The following is a 20,935-nucleotide window of genomic DNA, read 5'->3' on the forward strand; positions in this document are numbered from 1 at the left end:
TTTAGCTTTCAGCTAGGCTGCCCACAGATCCAATTATATTACACAAGGTCCCCATGTCATAGATTTATTGCTCCTCTCTCCCACTAGTAAGAAAGGCGGCACAAATCTTCCAGAATTGCTGAGTGTATAACTTCTCAGATACAGCGATGAGGGAGGGGGCCTTGTTCATCAGAGCTAACCAGGTGTGCATTTTACAGGAGAGTTGTTGCACCAAAGTAAAAGAACTAGGGAGTGGCTCTTTTTTGTCCTTTCAAACAGATGCTGTGAGGTGTTTTTCTTTCTCTGAGTCATTGATTCACTCACTTGCTCATCCTTTCAGCAAACATTTACTCGATGCCTGTTGCTGTGCACATAGCCCTATGTTGGGATGAAAAAACACTACCTTTGTATTTTTTGCCCATAACAGGCTTACAGTCTATGGGGGAAAGTACTACTATTAAAAAATAAACAAATAGGTGTTTAATGGCCTCCAAAGAAGACCAGAGCTGTTGCAGGCATCTTTTTTATCAGCTATACCATATGCACAGCATGTGGTTATAGAAAACATACACAAAAACAGAACTTCAGCTTTGGCCTTAACCCTGATCAAAGAGAGAAAAGGCAGTGTAAAGAAGGAGCTGTCTTCTCTTCCTATAAAGTTGGACAGTGGCCTTTATGTTTATCCATAGCATTGATGGTCACTGCTTCACTGTCTGTGTTTTTCTTTCCCTAGCACTGGTTATGGTGAGTGTTTACTTAATGAACCTGAATCCAGACCTTACCCACTGCCTCCCCAGCTGCCAGGCCTCCTTTACAACGTGAATAAGCAGTGTGAATTGATTTTTGGACCAGGTTCTCAGGTGTGCCCATATATGGTAAGTGTGGCAGGGAGATACTTTTGCCCCCATGGATTGATTCTGGATGGCTCCTCATTCTTAGAGTTCCACTGGGTTCTCACTCTAATAGAAATTCCCCAAGGGAGAGTTGAGAATGAGGCTGACTGTTAAGTAGGGTAGTGATGATCATGGTGTTCAGCAGTATCATTGCTCATTATGAGATGCTGCTTTACCTGCACTTTGTTTTTTTTCACTCTCATGACAGCCCACAAGGGAAGTATGCCATCTTTACCACACTTACAAGTGAGTAAATGAGACAGGAGGACCCAGGTTCCAGAACCAGGCACCACACAACTTTAACTCTTTGTTCTCACAGTTTCCTTTCATTCCCTGTCACCAGGTTACCTAATTCTCCTAGATTTAGAGTTAAGTAATTCACAAGACAAGCCTGTTTCCATGCTATAGTTGGCCAAGGCTATATCCTTACCGTACCCTGGGCTTAAAGTAGTTTCTGGTAGTGACTAACCTGGGGTGTGCATATGGTATTCTGATGTCCTGGACATTTGAACTAGCAACAGTTCCAGTGGTGATCAGATTGCAAATGAGCAGAAGTCTACTTACACTGGATGCCTCTTTGTGTTCTTTTGGTGTGGGTTTGCTTGTTTTGCTAGGAGAGACTCCAGGGATGGCACGGACTGGGAAATAGAGTGGTTCCAAACAAAAGTCTTAGTTAGCTTTACTGTAATGATGCTGATTTCTGTGTTACTCATGATAGTAACAAACAGGAACCATCAGAGCATCATCAGGGATAAGCAAATTACAGTGCCTGCAAAAATGAATATTATAGAGTAGTTGTAAATTGTCTGCACTTGACAGAGTGTTCCTGATACAATTTTAAGATAAAGTAAAAGAAATAATTTTCAAGTTCTAGAATTTTCTTCCCTTAGCAGGGTGTTGGGTATGTGGATAACCCATCATTATTGTGATTTTCTATTCTGATATATTCACCATATTTCACCCTTTCTTTTTCCAACAGTCTACAAAATCCTTAGAAAAGACTAGTAAAATCACAACTGATAGTATGTGACCTTGCAGGAAAGAAAATCACTACTAACTTCGGGGTCAGACCAAAATAAAGCACCCATTACTACTCTTCACAATCTTAACAGCAGTCACACAATTCCAGTATGGTGCTGAGCATGCTCCTTCTGAAGCCTCATTTTCCTCGTCTGTACCATGGGGTGGTGTCACTAAGGACCCCTGATGCCAGACCCAGGAATTTGCCCTTTTATTCTTCCATGAGTCCTAGCAGGCATAGACTGGGTCTAAGAGAATACGTTATCATTGTCACACCACTGATAAAGCTACTGTCCCTACCCGCCCCCTTAGCATTGACAAAACGTTAACTGACAGCAGTCCTTGTCTTATTTGATACTGTCTTAACCACAATGTCCCTTCCTTGTCATTCAACAAAATTGAACAGATGCAGTGTAGACGACTGTGGTGCAATAATGTGGATGGAGCTCACAAAGGTTGCCGTACTCAGCATACGCCCTGGGCCGACGGGACAGAGTGTGAGCCCGGAAAGGCAAGTAATGCCCCACCCAGCCCATGATTCCATCCTGGAGTGCAGATGTATGCGACTGGGCTCTAAGTCAGCCCCCGGGATTTAGAACACAAGATACCAGAATCTGTTTTAGCATCGTAACTTGAGTCCATCTGAGTATTGGCAATCGTGAAATGTTGGTTAGAATGTAATACTGCTACCTATCAGCATGACCTCAATTTTATTACCTTCTCTGTTGAAGACTTGAGTCTCATTTCAACATTTTTGAAATCTCCATGTGCTTTTCAAGTGATAGCTATAATTAATGTGGGTGATATTTCTTTTTTCTTCCTTCTTCTTTCGGGAGTGATACTGAGCAACTGTGCTCCTCAGTGGAGCCTCCGGGGGACACAGAGATTTAGGAGTAGAATGAATTTGTAACGCTCACTGTCATTTTATCAGGCTTTTGCTAATCCAGGGCATTCCCTGATGTCACCTGGGATAGATCCAAATCCTGGTTCCCATGAACAGATTATACTGATTCCCATGTACTTGTTAATAGCTAAACAAAACCTGCGACTTGTGTGGCCCAATGATAACAGTGGCCCACGCATCTGAGTGTATGATTAACTTGGCGTGCTGCACCTGGTATGTTAGTGACATCATCCTCATCCTCCCCAAGGATTTGGTTGTAAAAAGTTGTAGATATAAATCCTGATTCCCTTTTTAACATCCATACAGGAAATGGTCTTACCTGTAATCTAGTCCATGAGCACTATTTTTTGAGTGCGGTTTCATCCTTATTACTTATTTTTTACTCTTCTTCCCAAAGCCCATTTAAGATTCATTTAAGATCATTTCTTCTCAGTTTGTTTTCCTTACTCTTCATTTTCCCTTGTAACCAGTAGCATCCAGAGTATTTCCATGTGTGTAGTGTAAAGAGAAGATAGAACGTAATTCTTATTGTGATGTTTTGGGCAAGGAGCAGGGATAAAGAAAATGACTTTCCCACTCAGATCACCCCTGACTGTCCCTGACAGATTTCCCCAGCATAATTGCATCCATGGTTTGTTAAGACAGTACAGTGATGTTTAGTGGAAGAGTTGTAACTGAAACTCACTGCTCACTCCTTCAGTTTCCAGTGGTCACTAGAACCAAGAGCTTGTTCACCAATCGCTCATGGGAGAGTTAAATAACCCAGAGAGCATGAAAGTTATTTTTAAAATGGTATGCCAAAACAAGAATAAAAATTAATGGGGCTTACACTGTAGTATAGCAAGTTAAGCTTCCCCTTGCAGTGCTGCAGTGCTGTCCCATGTGGGCTTGTGTCCAGATTGCTCCATTTCGGATCCAGTTTCCTGCCGATGACCTAGGAAATCAATGAAGGGATGGTGGAAGGTCTTGGAGTCCTGCTACCCATATGCGAGACCTGGCAAAAGCTCATGGCTTCCGACTTTGGCCTGGCTCAGTCCTGGCCATTTGCAGCCATCTGGGGAGTAAACCTATGGATGGAAAATCTTTTTCTCTCTCTCATTCCTTCATAATTCTGACTTTCACATCAGTCAATAAACCTTTGAAAAAAAACAAGTATTGTTGTGAAGATGATTTTGTACTACCATTGATGGCAAAGTCATCTATTGTAATTTCTTGACACCAGGACCTCTGCCACACAAAGAAGTGGACCACTAACAACTGAACAAAAGCTGCATATGGGCTTAGTCCTAGTAGCTTCTAGACTTTTCACTGGCTTAAAAAGAAACCTATCTTTCTGGACAAAAAGGAGTCTTGTACTTCTAGGACATTTACCTTAGTGTTTTGGTGGCCAGAAGGCCATAGGTTTGTTTAGAAATTAGGTTCTCAGGTTTCACAGAAATCATTAAAATTGAACATGACCCTTTTTCTCAGAAAAGCAAATGTGGCTTCTAAACACAGTGAGCCAGATGGGTGCTGCCAGTGGAGGGAACATGACAATGAGCATGACACCTGGTTGACAACTTGAGTAGTTGACTTGGCTTACAGCAGCTGATTATATTGCTTAAATTCAATCTGTTTGATCTCAGCAAAATCACTGGTTTGTGTCCTGCCTGTTAATCAGTCAGAGGCACCTACCTACTTTGTCCATCTCTGACACATGTGATTGCTGGTAACACCACAACAAAGAATCCTCAGGAGTAGATGAAGTGACTGTATGTAATGTAGTTGTCATGAATGGGCCTCCAGGCTTTGCAGAGAGGTATGCTTTCCCAGTCATTGTTGAAACTGAAGACTCTTGGTGGATATCGGTTCTATCTTTTTAGTGTTCTGTTTTTCAGTGGAAGCAGGAGAGAGAGGGGAGTGCAATTGTTTTTCTATCTTCTGAGAAAAGGGGAACCTGGGAAAACTTCCAGAAAAACCCTGCTATGTACAGAGCGCCAGTAGACTTGATACCCAGTGTTGCAAAGGGTGGACTTGGCACCCTCATAGAAACACAACTGTGCAACAAGGTGATAGCTCCAGTATTCATTGTGTTCTACGAAAGTAGCCATGTATTGCAGCTTTTCTTAAAACTATGAGTATATTTAGTATCAGGACTGGGGAACATCTGACCCACACCATTTAAGGCCACAGAATCATGTGTTCTGGCCCTGCCAATGCATCCATAGGTTGGGCTCAAAAATTTGTAAATGTATATTTAGCTGGCTCACTTTTTAGTTGATAATTCTAAGTAACCCATGAATGAAGAATGATGATATAAACAACCACGTGGCCCTTGGCAGAAGAAAGAGTTCTCTACCTTGACCCTGAAGAGTATTCATATTTTTTAAATGGCCAAGAAGATATGGAGATGTTGGCAGAGAATTTCTCTGTGTATTTTGATTGGGTTTCACAAGAAGTGCTGTATGCATCCTTTGCCTATATGCTAGCAGATTCTGTCACTCTTTGCCATCAGGTTAACGTTTTCCTTCCCTCAGCGCTAATCTTTTTCCTGCTGCTGACAGTGTTATTTTGATGAGTTTCCCACAATGAGTTCTGCAGACTTCTCTTCAACCACTCTATCTGTACAAAAACTTAGGGAACACAGGTTCTCTTAAAGAGAATGAATATTGAGGCGGTAGCCTTGCATCCTAGCCCAGCCCAGCCACCTCATTTGTTTGGCTTCCACTGAAAATTTCCATCTTTTGTTAGGTTTTAGAAATGCTACCCATTTCTCCACAGTTGAGAGCATGTGTTTGTGCTGTTAGATCCAGTTTTCTGTATTTTGGTCTTTTCTCTGCAGCTTAGTGACATTTGCTATTAATTTCTCTGTAACTCCACTTTTCTATAGAATGGAGGTAATAATAGTGCCTGTGCATTGTGTATTTTGTGGATTATGTGAATGTGAAAGTTGTTTAAATGGTTCTTAGAAAATGGAATTAGAAGATAAGTTTCTTTTGATGCAAAAATATTATGTGAAATTCATGAAAAGGTCTTTAAAAAGTTCATGGGACATATGTGTACTAGGAAAAAACTGGATTTTTAAAATGCATCAAAATGTATTTAAATTTCATTTTCTCACAAATGTTCTGAAGTGCGTTTAAGTGAGCAAGTGAATATCACTTACCTGAAATGCTTGGGACCATAACTGTTTAGGATTTTGGATGTCAGAATGTTTTTATACTAATGAAATATCTTGGAGATGGGACCAAGTCCAACTACACAATCTGTTTATGTTTCCTGTATGTTTTATGTGCATAGCCAGAAGGTAATTCTTTTTTACAAGTATTTGTAAATATATACTTGAAAGTCAGAGTTACAGATAGGGAAACAAGAAGAGAGCTATTCCATCTCTGGTTCACTCCCCAAATGAATAAAATCCCTCCTGGAGGGTGCTCTGTGCCAGCCGTGGGGTCACTTTCCAGAGGCGCTGCCTTTGTGTGTGTTACCTACCCCCACCCCACCTTGCTTCCTAGCTTTGGGTTGCTGTCAGGGCTTCACACCCCAACAATGGCACTGAATTGATATGGGCTTCTCCCCTTCCTGGCCTGCTGAATTGTATTTTGACCATTCATTCATTCATTCGTTCATTTCAAACACTTTGGCCTTCCTCATACTCCAGGCTTCAGGACTTGAAGGCATTAGTAAGAAAAAAGTAGTCAGGCTTAGGGCTTCTGGTAATGTGTCCACTTTGCTTTATCTCATCCAGCATGCTTTTTTGGGGGTGCCTTTGTAGGAATCAGGTAAGCAGCCTTTCCCACATCCTTATCTAGTTAGAATTGGGTTTTCAAATCCACAAGGGAGCCAGCTCTCTAGTCTGATGATTTCCCAGGCTTGTAGCTTCTTTGGGTTTTGCTGGTGGAGTTTGACCACACAAATCTGGAAACTAATTTTGGGCCTCTGGCAACCAGTCTGCCCAGTTCCAATCTTCATTTTTGCAAGTTTGGAGATGAACTGAACATTTGGAAGCTGGCCATTGGAACCACCCTGGCAGTCTGGAGCTGGGCAGGAAAATACAGATGGAAGGCAAGAATGATGAGCTGAAATGGTGCTCAGTGCCCGTGGTGCGTGCATGGCGTGACTTTGCAGCATGCAGGCAATGATAGAAGTATGGTCTGTGGAAGAGGACGGCCAGTCCTGTGATGGCTCACTGCACTGGGCTCTCCCTGACTCTTCCCTTTATTAAATACAGCACTGCAAGTTTGGATTTTGTGTTCCCAAAGAAATGGAGGGCCCCGCGACTGATGGATCCTGGGGAAGCTGGAGTCACTTTGGAACCTGCTCCAGGACTTGTGGAGGGGGCATCAAAACCGCCATTCGGGAGTGCAACCGACCGGAGTAAGTCCTAGCAATGTGGCTGACATGCTTTTGAGGGTGGGGTTAGGTGCTTGTCCTAACAACACAAGAGCCATTTAGCTAGAGGCAGGCAGATGGAAACAAAGCAATGGGATGTTTCCACGAGATTGAAGAACATCCCATTTGAGATAATCTAAAGTCCTGGAGAGGGCTCAGGCACCAGTGTCACTCTGCATCAGCAGAGCCTCAGACAATTGGGACCCAAGGTCCACAATCACTTGTCAGTGGAATTATTTTACAGATGAGACCCCAAAACCCTGTCTCCCCATGTCTCATGTTGACAGGGTGAGAATCTCCTGCTTTTTAGGATAATCTACTGGCAATGTGTACCAGCCTAACTTTGTTAGGATTTACTTGTTCTAATGAAGTTGATGGATTATTTCTCATGCAGTTGTTGAGGGGAGAAGCTATTTACAAGTAGATAATGAATTGTTATTTCCATTATGAGGATTGACATTGATTTTGTGTGTTTCTGAGGGATAGAAAATAATACAACAAATGAATAGTTTGTAGAATCTTTACTCATACATAAGCTGAGCAGCTCAAGAAGTCTTTAAAGAACAGAGGCAGTTTTTAGACTTAGAAACCAACAACCGTGTCTTAAGACCCCAGCTGCTTTGAGCTAAGTAAACTGATGCCACCCAGTAGTACACGTTTACTTGATAACTTCGTTCTGCTGGTTTACTCCCCCCAATGCCAGCAGTAACCAGGACTGGGCCACACCAAATCCAGGAGCCAGGAACTCAATCCAGGTCTTCCACATGCATTTCAGGCACTCAGCTGTTGAACAATCAACTGCTATCTCACAGGGTGTGCAGTAACTAGAAACTGAAATGAGAAATTGAGATGAAACTTAAGCTAAGGGACTTCACTGTAGGACACCGATGTCCCAGACAGACTTAACCACTTCAGCAAATGCCAGCTGTAGCTTCCAGGTTTCTTAAAAAGAAGAATCTGAATTGTGCGACACTAATTGGAGATAGCTATAGAGCAGTGGTTTGCAAACCCTGGCCTACATAAATATTCTGTAATACAAGTCACAGTTCAGTCCAACATCTGTTTCATATTCCTGTAACACTAGTGTCTAAGGAAGACAACAGAAGAACTACAAAGCACAGTCTCTGGCCTGTAAACCAAACTTTGTAACTATAAATAAAAATGAATAAGCACTAGATTTTTTTTAATGGAGTCTTTATTTTGTGTTTTTATAATAGTGTCAGAATAACCCAGGCTTCAAAACCCTCATACACAAAAGTACATAATATTAAAAAAAAAAAAAACTATTTTTGTCACTCTTACCTCCTTGTTTACTCCCCACAAGAAATCAAAAATATTTTGAACTCTGTCATTTTAGACTTGGTGTGGATGTAATAATTATTATATATAGTAAGAGTCATAAAAAATAAAAGTCACACTGCTCTCCAAAACCAATATATATATTTATACAAGCAGTGTGTGTTGTTGGAATTTAAAAGCAAGAATAAGAATAAGACCTCTTAATCTCCCAGTAAAGAAAATGTTTGGGTTTTTTTTTTTATGGTTTTGTTGTTGTTTTACAAAGTTAAGATCTATTTGATAACTACTTTGTGCAAGGTAATCATTTTATTGCAAGTACTGTTATGAGAAACTGGATATTGCAAACACTAACTTTTTAAGTACTTTAAAATTTTTGATTTAAGGCTACTCCATTCAAAAAAAGTATTTGGCTTTTTTTCCCCCAAGTCTTAGCAATTCTAGAATTGATGTGGAAAGTGAAGAGAGATAAATCACTCCATAATTGGAACAGGCTAGACAAAGAAAATCACCCCTTGTAAAGAACTCAGCAGAAAAGGATTTGAGCTTCAAAGTGAAAAAGAAAGATCCTCACATTCAGAAGTGAAGAACTGAGCATTAAAGACTCAATTAGAGGCCCTTGTCTTTGCTGTTTGCTATAGGAGGTTCTAAAAAAAATACAAGCCACCTAACTGAATGTCAGCACTGACATCATTTCATTAAAACCCCTCCGAGTTATGTGCACTTTAGGATGCCCCTGTTAATTGAGGAAGGAGAATGCTTCTGAATGTGGAGGTGACAATGGCACTGGGGGGTCAGCAGGGAAAGAGAAAGGGACACAGAAAAGCGAAAATCGGATCGAAATCCCCATTGAAAAGCTTGCGCCAAGATCTTCACAGAGCAGATGGCTCATTATGTACAAGATGGAAGTGGCTGCTGCTGAGCTTTTGCCTCAAGGAGGGTGAAAGGCATGGGCCCCCTCACAGAAGCTGAGTCCGACCTGTTTGATAGCCTGGTAGACTATCAGAGGAGGTGCGTTTTGGCAATCTGGGTATGTCTTTATTAAGGGCATTCTTTCCCACTTTGTTTGTGTGATCCAAGAATGTATTTGTTTAGCATCCAGATGCCTTATGCCCTATGTTTACTGTTCTCCCCGCCTTCCCTTATAACCATGAAAACCCCTAAAGAGAATAACCTCTCCATGTACTCAATGAATAAGCTATAAAACCATATGCTTTCCAGACTGGCTAAAATACTGGCTTTTGGTCTGAACTGCTGTATGATGCCACATATCAAACCTCATATTTTCTCTTTAAATGCTTGATTTTTTAAAATTTTTGTAGTCTAGTTTTTTTTTTTTCCAATGTAGTAGACAAAGAAATAAAGAGTGAGAGAGCTCTCCCATTCACTGGTTTACTCCCCAAATGCTGCAGTGGAGGTTGGACACCAGGCCAAGACTGGGAACCAGGAACACAATCCAGATCTCCCTCATGGCAGCGACCAAAGTATTCAAGAAATGTCCCGTTACCTCCTAGGGTTTGCATTGGCAGGAAGCTGAAGCCAGAGGGAAGACTAGAACCCGGGCACTGTGATAGGAGACAAAAGCATCTTGTCTGCTAGGCTAAGCACCTGTTCTCTTTCTCCCTCTTGTTTTCTCTTTCTTTATCTCTCTTTCTCTTTCTTTCCCTCTCTTTTTCCCTCCCCCTTTCTCCCTCTCTCTTTCTTTCTTGCTTTCCTTCTTTCTTTCAGTTCAAGAAACAAGAAGAATAATCTCAGTTTTGATTCAGACACAGTGAAGATTATCATACATACTTGTTTGCAAAGACAACTTCAGCTTATATCTGTTGCCCAAGGGAAGGGATGAATAGCCTTCATTTGTACTCTACAAATGTCCTGGACTTGACAGTAAGCTCCCTGTTTGTCTAACCTGTGAGAAAAAAAACACCAAATTATAACTTATTGGAAGAATTAAAAAATAAGTAAGTTTTGGGATTCTAATATGAATTATTAGATCATCAGGCCATATGCTTGCTACTTTATGTTGGAAATTTTACTTTGAGCTTCCTGGTGGCTAGAACAAATTTGTTTATAGAACTGTTTGCAGTCCATGCAAATTTTAAGTCATACCACTTATTTTAAAAAGGCAGAGAATTTTCCTTCTCTAGTGCCTGTTTTTCCTTTAACAGGGCGAATAGGTTAAGTCTTAGAAATAATGTGAAACTGATGGTTTTAAGAAAAAGAGAAGATCGTGAATTAGATATTCTCCACTTGAACTCTCACCATAGCAACTGCTTATGAAATCATACATAAAAAGAATATTCAAGCCATATGTCCATTTCATCTCAGAAAGCCAATTTCTCATGTGACCAGAAAGAATTATAGCACAAGGTTTTTTTTTTTGAGTCACTCATTTTGCATGACTCATTTAGAAATGTTGAGAATTGGCTACTGTAAAACACCCGTTAGCTATTGAGTAAACGAAAGCTCCCAGTCGCATAGACAGCCCTGTTTAGGAAGACCTGGACTAGCTTTTTAGCCCATCCCATCTGATCTTTGAGTAACATGATTACCTGTTGGATTATTAGAAATTTGTTGAAATTACCCTAAATCTACCTACCATATTACATTGAAAATTAACATAGATATTGACTTTTTTAAAATTCAAACTCATTTGCAGGTCACGGTTTAGTTTCTTCAACAGTGGATTGCACCAGTGATGATGTTTGCAAACAGTTGTTCCCAGCTTTGGCCCTTCTTCCCCCATGTTTCCGGTCTGCCTAGGCATGCTTGTGCAACACACTTTTGAAAGAAAGTTACAGCTTGGCTGTGCGAATAGTAATTAATCCAGCAATTTTCTTCAATGCTCTCTATTCCCATTTGGCATGCATTATCTTTAAAGAATGTTAAAAGTTGCAAAATGTGGTTAATATTAGTTTTGAAAGCTGAATTTCCTCTAGTTGCAATATTTTCCTATACATAAAAAAATTCTGTTCATACTAGTAAATGAATTTTTTTCCTGCTGAAAGGTAATTCACTTGGCTCAAGCTTTCCCGCAGCACAGTACACGACAGTAAGGCAGAAATCCCATTGTCGGGGGCAGGAGAAACCTCATAAAGTTCAAAAGCACACATTTATTCAAAATTCCTATCAATAACTAAGGGAAAATTCATGATCTGCCTTTTCTTGAGCAGCAAAATCAAGTGCCAGGCTGGGTTTTGATGCGGAAATGCTATCTCAAGAGAGACAGCCTGGAGGAGAGGCCGGGTCAGCAGCACTGGGTCAAAGGAGTGCAGGGACAGCCTCACAGGCAGAACTTCTCAGTTACCAAACGACCTCGCAGTTCTAACTCAAGCTGCCTACCACCTACCTCTCAGGATGGCTGAAAGCCAGTGACTGAAAGCAAGAAATGGCTTGATGATACCAGCATAGCAGAACAGGCATTGTGGCACAGCTGCTTAAGCTGCCACTTGGGACACCTGCATCCTGTGGCTGAGTACCAGGCCTGACTCCTCCACTTCCTATTAAACTTCCTGCTAATGCATCCTGGGAGTCAAAGGATAAAGCATGGCCCAAGGGCAGGAATCCCTCCTCTCCATGTGGCAGACCAGGTAGGGTTCTGGGCTCCTGGTTTGTCCTGGCGCAGCCCTTGCTTTTTCAAACATTTGGTGAGTCAACAGCAGGTGGAAGATCTTTGTCTCTTCCTGTTCCTCTGTCATTTTGAATAAATATGAATTTTTTTAAGAGAGTAGCTAAGATGTAAACAAACTTAGGTCATCGAGAGGCAGAAAACGAATGTGGGTTTTACAGTCTCTATGCAAGTACTCAGCTGTCAGCATGAGACACACTAGGACAGGGCAGGCAGGCTACATCCCAGTGGAATGCTACATAGGGGAACTGAAGTTGGAATTTCATATACTTCATATGTGGCACCAAATATTCTTTAATTTCTTAGAAAATTATTTAAAGATATGAAAAGTATTGAAGGGTCATAGAATCAGGCAACAGGTCAGGTTTGATATGTGGACTGTAGTTTGCTGAACATTGCAATAGGTACACATTTATTGAATGCTAGTTGAGTATCAAGTTTATTCCAGTGCTTTGAGTGTGTATACTATTTAATCCTGGATACACCCCTTCAAGTTAAATGTTAGCATCAACTCTCTTTTACAGATGAGGAAACAACCTTAACAAGATGAAGCCATTTGCCTAAATTTGTGTCATCAGGGCTAGGAGTCATACCCAGTGTTTCCAAAATCTGTGTTTTCAACTCCCAGCACATCTCCTGTTATAAACACATCATGTTTTTACAGAAAAATGTTTAAAAACAGTATTTGCCATTTTATAGGTGGAAATTTTGATCTTCTGAAGGGAAGCCACATGCAAGGAATATTGGTAAATGTCAGAAGTCACCCAAGCCCTGTGGCATAAGAGAACTGCTCTCCTCCACCCCAAAACTCCACCTGGAACAAAATTTTGTCAAATGTAAATAAACATAAGCTACTTTCAAGCAATAACATGATAAATACATCATGATCTGCTGAAATTTTAAAAAGCCTCCTTAAAGAGAATTTCCACTTGAGGAAAACTTGAAAGGGGTCTTGTTTTTAGGACATAGAAAGTAGTTGTCACCTGAGCAGGTATATGGGGATAATTAGTTATTCATGTGTAACCTGTGATATTTTCTATGTAAGACTGGGTACCTTGAGACAGAGGAAAGGACTTATATTTGGGAAATTAAAGTTGTATCTCTAAATGGCACCGACAAATAACAAAACTGACACAACATCTGGAAAACATAGCAGTGAAAGCATAAAAGAGGAACCTGGAGAACTTGGATTACAGTCCTGACCAAGGTCCTGCATTAGTTCTGTGACCTCAGGCAAAGCACATGCTTCTCTGAATCTCCCATGACTTGACAGAAAAGTGCCTCGTTGATGTTATCTTAGAGCAAGCTTTGAAAGGGTGCTGGCAAGTCAAGTGCACAATGCACTTGACGAAAAATCAGATGCAGAAGTACTATTTTATATGCCATTGTGCACCCCTAAATTCAGTCTTCATTCTAGTAGTCCATGAAAAATATTTATCAGACTGAGCTGCTCCTCCTTTTAGGTACACTGTCTCATCTATTCTGCATGGGAAGGTTGGATAGGTAAACTAGTTTACATATCCCCTAGCTGGCAACTGCAAGGTCCACACTCTTAAGCTTGCTCTACAAACCTTCACTTTGAGGAGTGTATCTATGGCAGCAGCAGAAGTACCTTCCAAGGAGCCCTTGTGTCCTGCCTGTTAAATGCAAACCTTGATGAGATGAGAATTCACACTCAAACCAATGGCTGGGTCATAGTGGATACGTTTGTAAGGTGCTGGCACAGGATATATTATAGTAGCTAATTTTTTTCCCATAATTTTTGTGCACTTGTCTTAGGGAAGGGTTAAGTAGAGGCTCAGGGAGGTTAAAAATGCAGTCCAAGGCCACACAGTAAGGATAGTGTCAGAATTGAAGCCTAGGTCTGAATCCAGAGCTCTTACCACTTCTTCCATATGATCATTCCCCAAAATGAAAATCATTTCCTACTGACTCTTTATCTTTCGGTTTTAGAGACCTTGGGTATTTAGGAAATCCCAGCTGTTTAATGAGGCCTGATTCTATGGTCTTGCTCATTTCCAAGATGAGCCTGGCTAGATGTTAAGTGCTGGTAGACATGCTATCTCTCTCAGTCTGGGTCACATCTGGAAGATATGTGCACAGCATTTGTGTGCCAATATGCCACTTGCATTGCAATGCTTGGCAAGGTGTATGCCATACTTCTGTCACATGTGAGGGTGATGACACCAGTTCATTCATTCTTGCCTGCTTTCCTTTTTAAATCAGTCACAATGTAGGCATATTACTTTCCTTTTATTAGCAAAGCCTAAACAATGATTGTTGGGAGAGAGAATGGATAGGGCTATACTGAATGGAAGTAGAAGGTAGCAAGTTTTTGATGATCTCTTGTGTGTGCATCTGCATATACACTATGAAAAGGTCATGGAAAATTGAGCAAAACTATGAGTTTATTTTAGTCCAAAGAAATTTTGAAATCCGCACAGATTTTCCAAAATGATGAGTTTGCTGAAGACCACATGTATCTATAGATTTCCATTTATTCCATGCTGAAATAAACATTATTGAGCAATGTCTTCCATGAACTTCTGATATACCCTGATATCAGACACAATAGACAGGAAGCAATCCAACTATTCATTAGAACCTTTACCTGGTATGTTTTTTAAGTTGAAGGCCTGCAGATGTTTACAAGAAAGAGGGCCAAAAAAAAAGATTCAGTAGATTCATGCTTTGAGTTTTACATTTAAAGTGAGATATGCAGACATTTGATCCCCAAGGCAGTCTAATGAGATAGCTACATCCATTTTACAGATGAAGAGATGGGCCTCCAACATTTGAGCAGCTTCTCCAGGTATACATTTAACAGTGTTCAGGGGAGGGTGCAACCCCAAGTTCAGAGTCCTTTCTTCTGTTTTCAGCTACCTCATATTTGCTTCCCTGTAAGACAGAGAGTCGTAAATGAGGCAGAAATATGTTGTTATACAGTGTGTATGTTCTTTGCATTTTTCAGGCCAAAAAATGGTGGAAAATACTGTGTTGGACGTAGAATGAAATTTAAGTCATGCAACGCAGAACCATGTCCCAAGCAGAAACAAGGCTTCCGGGATGAGCAGTGTGCTCACTTTGATGGGAAGCACTTTAACATCAATGGTCTGCTCCCCAATGTGCGCTGGGTCCCTAAGTACAGTGGAAGTAAGTGCATCTGGGGCTGGTCCGGGGAGGGCACCCTACTGTGGGGGTCCACCATGAGAGTCATTCCTGTGTCACATTTCCCTTCCTCAGTTTTGATGAAAGACAGGTGCAAACTGTTCTGCAGAGTGGCTGGCAACACTGCCTACTATCAGCTCCGAGACAGAGTGGTAGATGGAACTCCATGTGGCCAGGACACGAATGACATCTGTGTCCAAGGTCTTTGCCGGGTAAGCCCCAGATGACTTTTCTTCACCGTGTTTTCCCATTGCCCAACTGTGGTTTGTAGCTTCCCCCTGTGGAACAGCAAGTGCTAGTAGCTGTGCACCATCTGCTACGTGGTGGTTCTTTAAGTGTGGACCCTAGACTAGCATCAGTGTCATCTAGATTTGATCTCACTGTGCCAGACTTTGAAAATTATTGCCCTAGATTTTCCCCATCATGTCCAGTAGGAGTCTGCAGGAAACCTCCCCTGGAAGATTTATTAGAGTAATTTACACACACACTCCTTTACTGTGACCTCACTGGTTAAGGTTAAACCCCAATGCTTCCTGACAGTGCATTTTCTAGATTGAATAGCTGAGTTCCAGAAAGATGGCATATGCAGGAACCGGCTTCTCTTCGCTCTGCTTCTGGCTGCTGCTTTCTCTTTGTGACTGGCTGCAGTCACTTTCAACCTGACACATGCTTATGAATTATTCTTGGAGGGGTAGTAGAGAAACTTCTGGCAGAGGGCAAAGCATCAGAACAATGATTTCTTGAGGGCTTGGTGCCATTTCATTCGTCTCACTAATCAGAAATCCCCAGCCAAGCCTCTGAGATGATGTATTTATTTCTTGTATATGGTCCAAAGGCAAATTGGAGTTCCTAGTCAGCAGGAACTTCTCCCACTTTCTGACTCACAGCAACGTTGTGGGTTTCCTTGGCAGTCCACTCAAGAGAAGTATAAATGAACAAGGTGAACCAGAATGTGGCCTCTGCTCTAGTCTTCTGGTCATTGCTGGAGTCGTCAGAGCCAAGTCAGCTGCCTCGTATTAAAATGGGAGGAAATGGAAGAGGCACTCGATGGGACCTGTGTCCTCCCATTGGCAGCATGCAGTCATGCTTTGTTCTACATTCACAGCTAGTGTTTAAACACAGGAGATTACATGCTAACTCACATTTTTCCAGCTTCTCTTGAACAACTGGAAAGTGTCAACTGTGGGTTCCCTTTTTCTATGGTAGCAATAGACTCTAGCGGTCAATGTCTTCCCCCTAAGATGGCCATGTACATTTTGATTAGGTAGAATTCATACACTCTCCTTTTTTTCATTCTTGTGCAACTGTTCTTATTTTCTATACTTATTACTAAATGGATGTTTTGAAACTTAAACCTGCAGTTGAAATCCGGAGTGTTTTGTCCCAGTGCCAACTCTGGTTCACAGGATCTGAAGGGGTGCTGCTGAGAGTCCACAGTTCGGGCGGCGTCCAGATGCACATGGCTTAGGCCCATGTTTTAAATAACAGGGCTGTTGATAGGCGCTCCCCAACCCAAACAAGTTTAAAGGGACTTCCCTTTCTTGTGTGGAATGCACATAATTCAGAGAAACACATTACTGAATGCTTTATCATCTCCCTGATACTCACCATTTATTTCATGTTTTCTTTTTAAAAGCAAGCTGGATGTGATCATGTTTTAAACTCAAAAGCCCGGAGAGATAAATGCGGGGTTTGTGGTGGCGATAATTCTTCATGCAAAACAGTGGCAGGAACATTTAATACAGTACATTATGGTAAGAGTCTGCAGCTACAAACAGAAGAAGTTTCAAAGTTGTTACTTGCATACAGTATGAATAAGAATCGTTGTCAAGCGTAAAATCAATCTTGTTTCAGAACATTATCCTTCTTGCTGTAAGATTTCTCATAGTGAGAGTTGTATTATATCCCTTTGCTGCCCACCTTTTAATTCTGTACTTGGAGGAAGTGGGTCATTGTGTAGGATACTGAATGTCTTCCCAATTCTTTTCAGGTTACAATATTGTGGTCCGAATTCCGGCTGGTGCTACAAACATCGACGTGCGGCAGCACAGTTTCTCAGGGAAGTCGGAGGATGACAACTACTTGGGTGAGCTGGGATGGCACTTGCCCTGTGCAGGAATCTGTCTGTCACCTCTTGCACATACACAGCTTTGTGATATCATAGCTTCTTATAAAAGAAGTCCATCTGAAAATCTGTTATTTGATTTTTCATACATCCATGCTCAAAAATAATAAAGATTATAGCTCAAGGAAGTTACTCTGGCTCTAACAAAATAGTCAAACCCCAAGTAATGTTTTGAAAGTACTTACCCTCTGGATCTGGTATGAAATCTTGAAGTCAAACCTGTCCTGAGAATAACTGGATTTAAGGATATTAGAGACATTCGTCAACTTAAGTTTTATATTATCAGTGTTTCCCTGAGCCTGGTTCTTCCAAAAGATCAATAGTGGCACTTATTTTCCCCACATTTACTAGAATAACCCTCAATGTCACTACATAGACACCTCATCCCTCTTTCAGAATTAATTCCTATCTAATTATGCCTTAAATTTAACTACATGACTCTCTCATATCTGGTTCCTATAGTCAAACCATAGCATACCAGTGACTTTGTATTAGCTTGCAACACTCTTCTCCCTGCAGACTCATTTCAATTCATGATCCCATAAGCTGCCCTAAATGAGTGGGAGATCTGCCCAACTGCCATTTTTAAGGACCCATGGAGTACAGATTGAAAGGAATTCAGCTTCACCCTGTGCCACTAGACTTCACCTGTCTATGAAGGGGGAAGAAAAAAAATCAGGGCAATCTAGCCAGTTATTCAATTTTAAAAAGAAATGAATGTGCTCTCTTTCTTATACCAGATAAGAATTCTTTCTATGCAAATGAACACAGCTTCTGTAAAGGTTTAGTTCAAGCAATTGGACATACTGAGTTAGTAAATAAGTAGTTTTTGGTTGACTGAGAGCTTATATCTGCATTTTGCAATTCCTACTTAAAATTGTATCAATAGACAGTAATTCTTCAGCCAAGTGTAATTAAAATTACACATGACTCCATTATGGCATTTCTATTACATACCAAAACTTGTTCATTGATTTACTTACTTAATCTCAGGATTACTGAAAATTTCATGGAAAAAAAACAGAATGAGAAAAGTAAGTAAATTTTGGTGCAAAAAAGTTTTGAAAAGGGCACATAGTTTTTTTATAATGTTCATTTTTGTCAGACTCTTTGAAGACTGCGCAAATATATGGATGTCAAAGCTTTTTTTCCTGATAGAACATACTTACATTTTAATTCTGTTTTCCATAAATTCTTCAAAGTACCCTCATATGTGCCAGATACTGTTTCAGGTATAATGAGCAAAACAGACAAAAAATTGTAAAAATTAGTGTCTTGGAGCTTTTTAATGAGATAGGATAGACATCCAGCAGCATGTTAATGGACAAGAAAGCTTTAGACACCCAGACTGCGACAGGCATTGTAATAAATCAGGGCAGCATTAGGGACACTGAGACATCATACACAGTGCAGTGACAGCGGAGTGGGTAAAACTAATATTTTAAAATTTATTGCATGACTTATGTTTTAAAATTTGTCTGTTTGACAAGTAATGGGAGAAAGATGTAGATAAATAGAGATAGAGAACTCTATTTTGGCTGATCCCCTGCCCAATGCCCACAAAAGCCAGCACAGCGCCAGGCTATAGTCAGGAGCCAGGAATTCCATCTGACTCTCTCATACGAGTAGCAGGGACCCAACCAGTTGAGTCATCACCTTCTGCCTCCCAGAGCCTGTCTTGATAGGAAGTCCAAGTTATAACCAGAGCTGGGAATAGAACCCAGGCACTCTTGATAAAGCACATGAGCATCCCAAACTTTGCCTTCAACCACCACACTAAACTCCCACCCCCGGGTAAAATGTTTGGATTTTAGAAAAAGATAACAAGGCATCTAGAGAAAGAGCCACTACAGTTTTAACAGATATATTTATTTTATTTGAAAGACACAGAGGAGGGGAGACACAGATGCTGTATCTGCTGGTTTACTATAGAAATAGTTTCAGTGGTCTGGTGTTAAGCCAGGAAAGAGCCAGGATCCCAGAACTCTGTCTGGGTCTCTTGTGTGGATTATCAGGGAGCTTTAATTGGCACTTGCATATAATATCAACATTGTAAACAATGACTTAATGCAGTACACTTGCCCCATGGCCACTGAAAATTGCCTTGAAGTAGCAGCATGCCTACATTGTTCAGAGAGGGGGGCTTGTGTGGCTCTTGCTACGTGAGCAGAGAATATGAGCTCCTCGAGATGAAACTGGTAACAAAACTAAGTCATGTGGGACCATTTCACAATTACAAAGACTTTAGCTTGTATGCTGAATGACGTAGGAGGCTGCTAGAGCGTTTGGACTGAGGAATGACATGATGTCATTGCATTTATGCCGTTAAAGACACCCTCTGGTTAGTACAGTGAGCATAGATGGTAGGGCCAGGACATAGAGAGGAGAAACAGCAGCACTCATAAGGAAGGTTTTGCAGTAATCCACAAGAGATGATGGTGGCTTGACTCCAAGGAGATCAGTGGTATTAGTAGTGTGAGACTAGGCTCCAGATATCTCAAAGCTGAAGTTCTCTTAAGATTTGCTGATGGGTCGAATATGGAATACAGAGGAAGGCTCAACAGTGTTGGGAGTCAAGAGGAGTACGTCACTAACTCAAGATTTTGACCTAAACACAGAATACGGTGAACATCAGCTCAGATGAGAAGACTACCGTATTATCCTTGGGCTCACGAGTGTTTTAAGGTCAGGGCCATATTTTACATTGTCAGCTTGTGCCAAGTAAAAGGCTGCTTGTGCCAAGTAAATGGCTGCTTAATTACTGAACAGATATTGCTCATGTTGTCTTTGCTGAGTACTTTCTGAGCAGTTAATGGAGAGTGGGGTTACTTTGGGTATATAGATTGATCCCTTCTTTCAAATGCCGTTAAGTCCTACTTGGGATTAAATACTTTGGCTGCATTAGCTTTTCACCCTTCTTCTAAATGTCTAAATGAGATAATTAACAAACTTCTTGGAGACCATTGTCATGATACTTTGGAGGGATTCACATTTCTTATTCTATTGCTGTACAAAGTGCACCAAAGGTTTTTCTTCATGCACTTGGCTGTAAATGTGGGGATGTGACCACTGTCTCCTTCCTGCTTCCTAATAAACCAGGCAGTACTGCATGCTACCTCCTTTATCAGTGAATTTTGTAAGACATTACAGCCACATTGAACCATTCTTTTCTCTCCCTGCAAAGGTCACAGGATTCTCTCTGTTCTCTTTTTTGAAAAATAATGGCTTCAAGTAGTGCCTTCAGTTCCATTCCACTTAATTAGCCCTCACCATGCATCTGAATTCAGGCAAGACCTCATGATAATGTTGTGTTCCTCACTGTCAGGTTCTTAAATTCTTTGTAAAGTAGTGAAAACAAAATTACAGAGATGTGTCATCTGGAACAGGCAGTCCTGAAGCACTCCCACTCTTTAATAGAAAGTATAGAACAGTCACCTATTGGCACGAGAACATGGTTCTTCTGGAAGCCAATGGAAAGTGTTCCAGCACAGACTGCCAGTCACAGTCGACTGAGTGTGAAAGTCAAGACCTTTGGAGCTCACCATGGTTACTTA

The 20,935-nt window shown here is 41.0% G+C and overlaps 1 protein-coding gene across 1 annotated transcript in view; it reads left to right on the forward strand.

Annotated features, from left to right (window-relative positions):
* ADAMTS9 (ADAM metallopeptidase with thrombospondin type 1 motif 9) overlaps positions 1–20,935 on the forward strand; it is a 156,191-nt gene that overhangs the window by 37,747 nt on the left and 97,509 nt on the right. The window contains exons 10-16 of the mRNA XM_058678475.1: positions 713–854; positions 2,299–2,403; positions 7,007–7,152; positions 15,060–15,241; positions 15,332–15,468; positions 16,893–17,010; positions 17,247–17,342. Of these exons, the coding sequence (XP_058534458.1) occupies positions 713–854; positions 2,299–2,403; positions 7,007–7,152; positions 15,060–15,241; positions 15,332–15,468; positions 16,893–17,010; positions 17,247–17,342 (926 nt within the window). The remainder of the gene's footprint in view (positions 1–712; positions 855–2,298; positions 2,404–7,006; positions 7,153–15,059; positions 15,242–15,331; positions 15,469–16,892; positions 17,011–17,246; positions 17,343–20,935) is intronic.

Source organism: Ochotona princeps, chromosome 21 (genome assembly GCF_030435755.1).
Source record: "Ochotona princeps isolate mOchPri1 chromosome 21, mOchPri1.hap1, whole genome shotgun sequence".
In the NCBI taxonomy this organism is placed as follows: Eukaryota; Metazoa; Chordata; class Mammalia; order Lagomorpha; family Ochotonidae; genus Ochotona; species Ochotona princeps.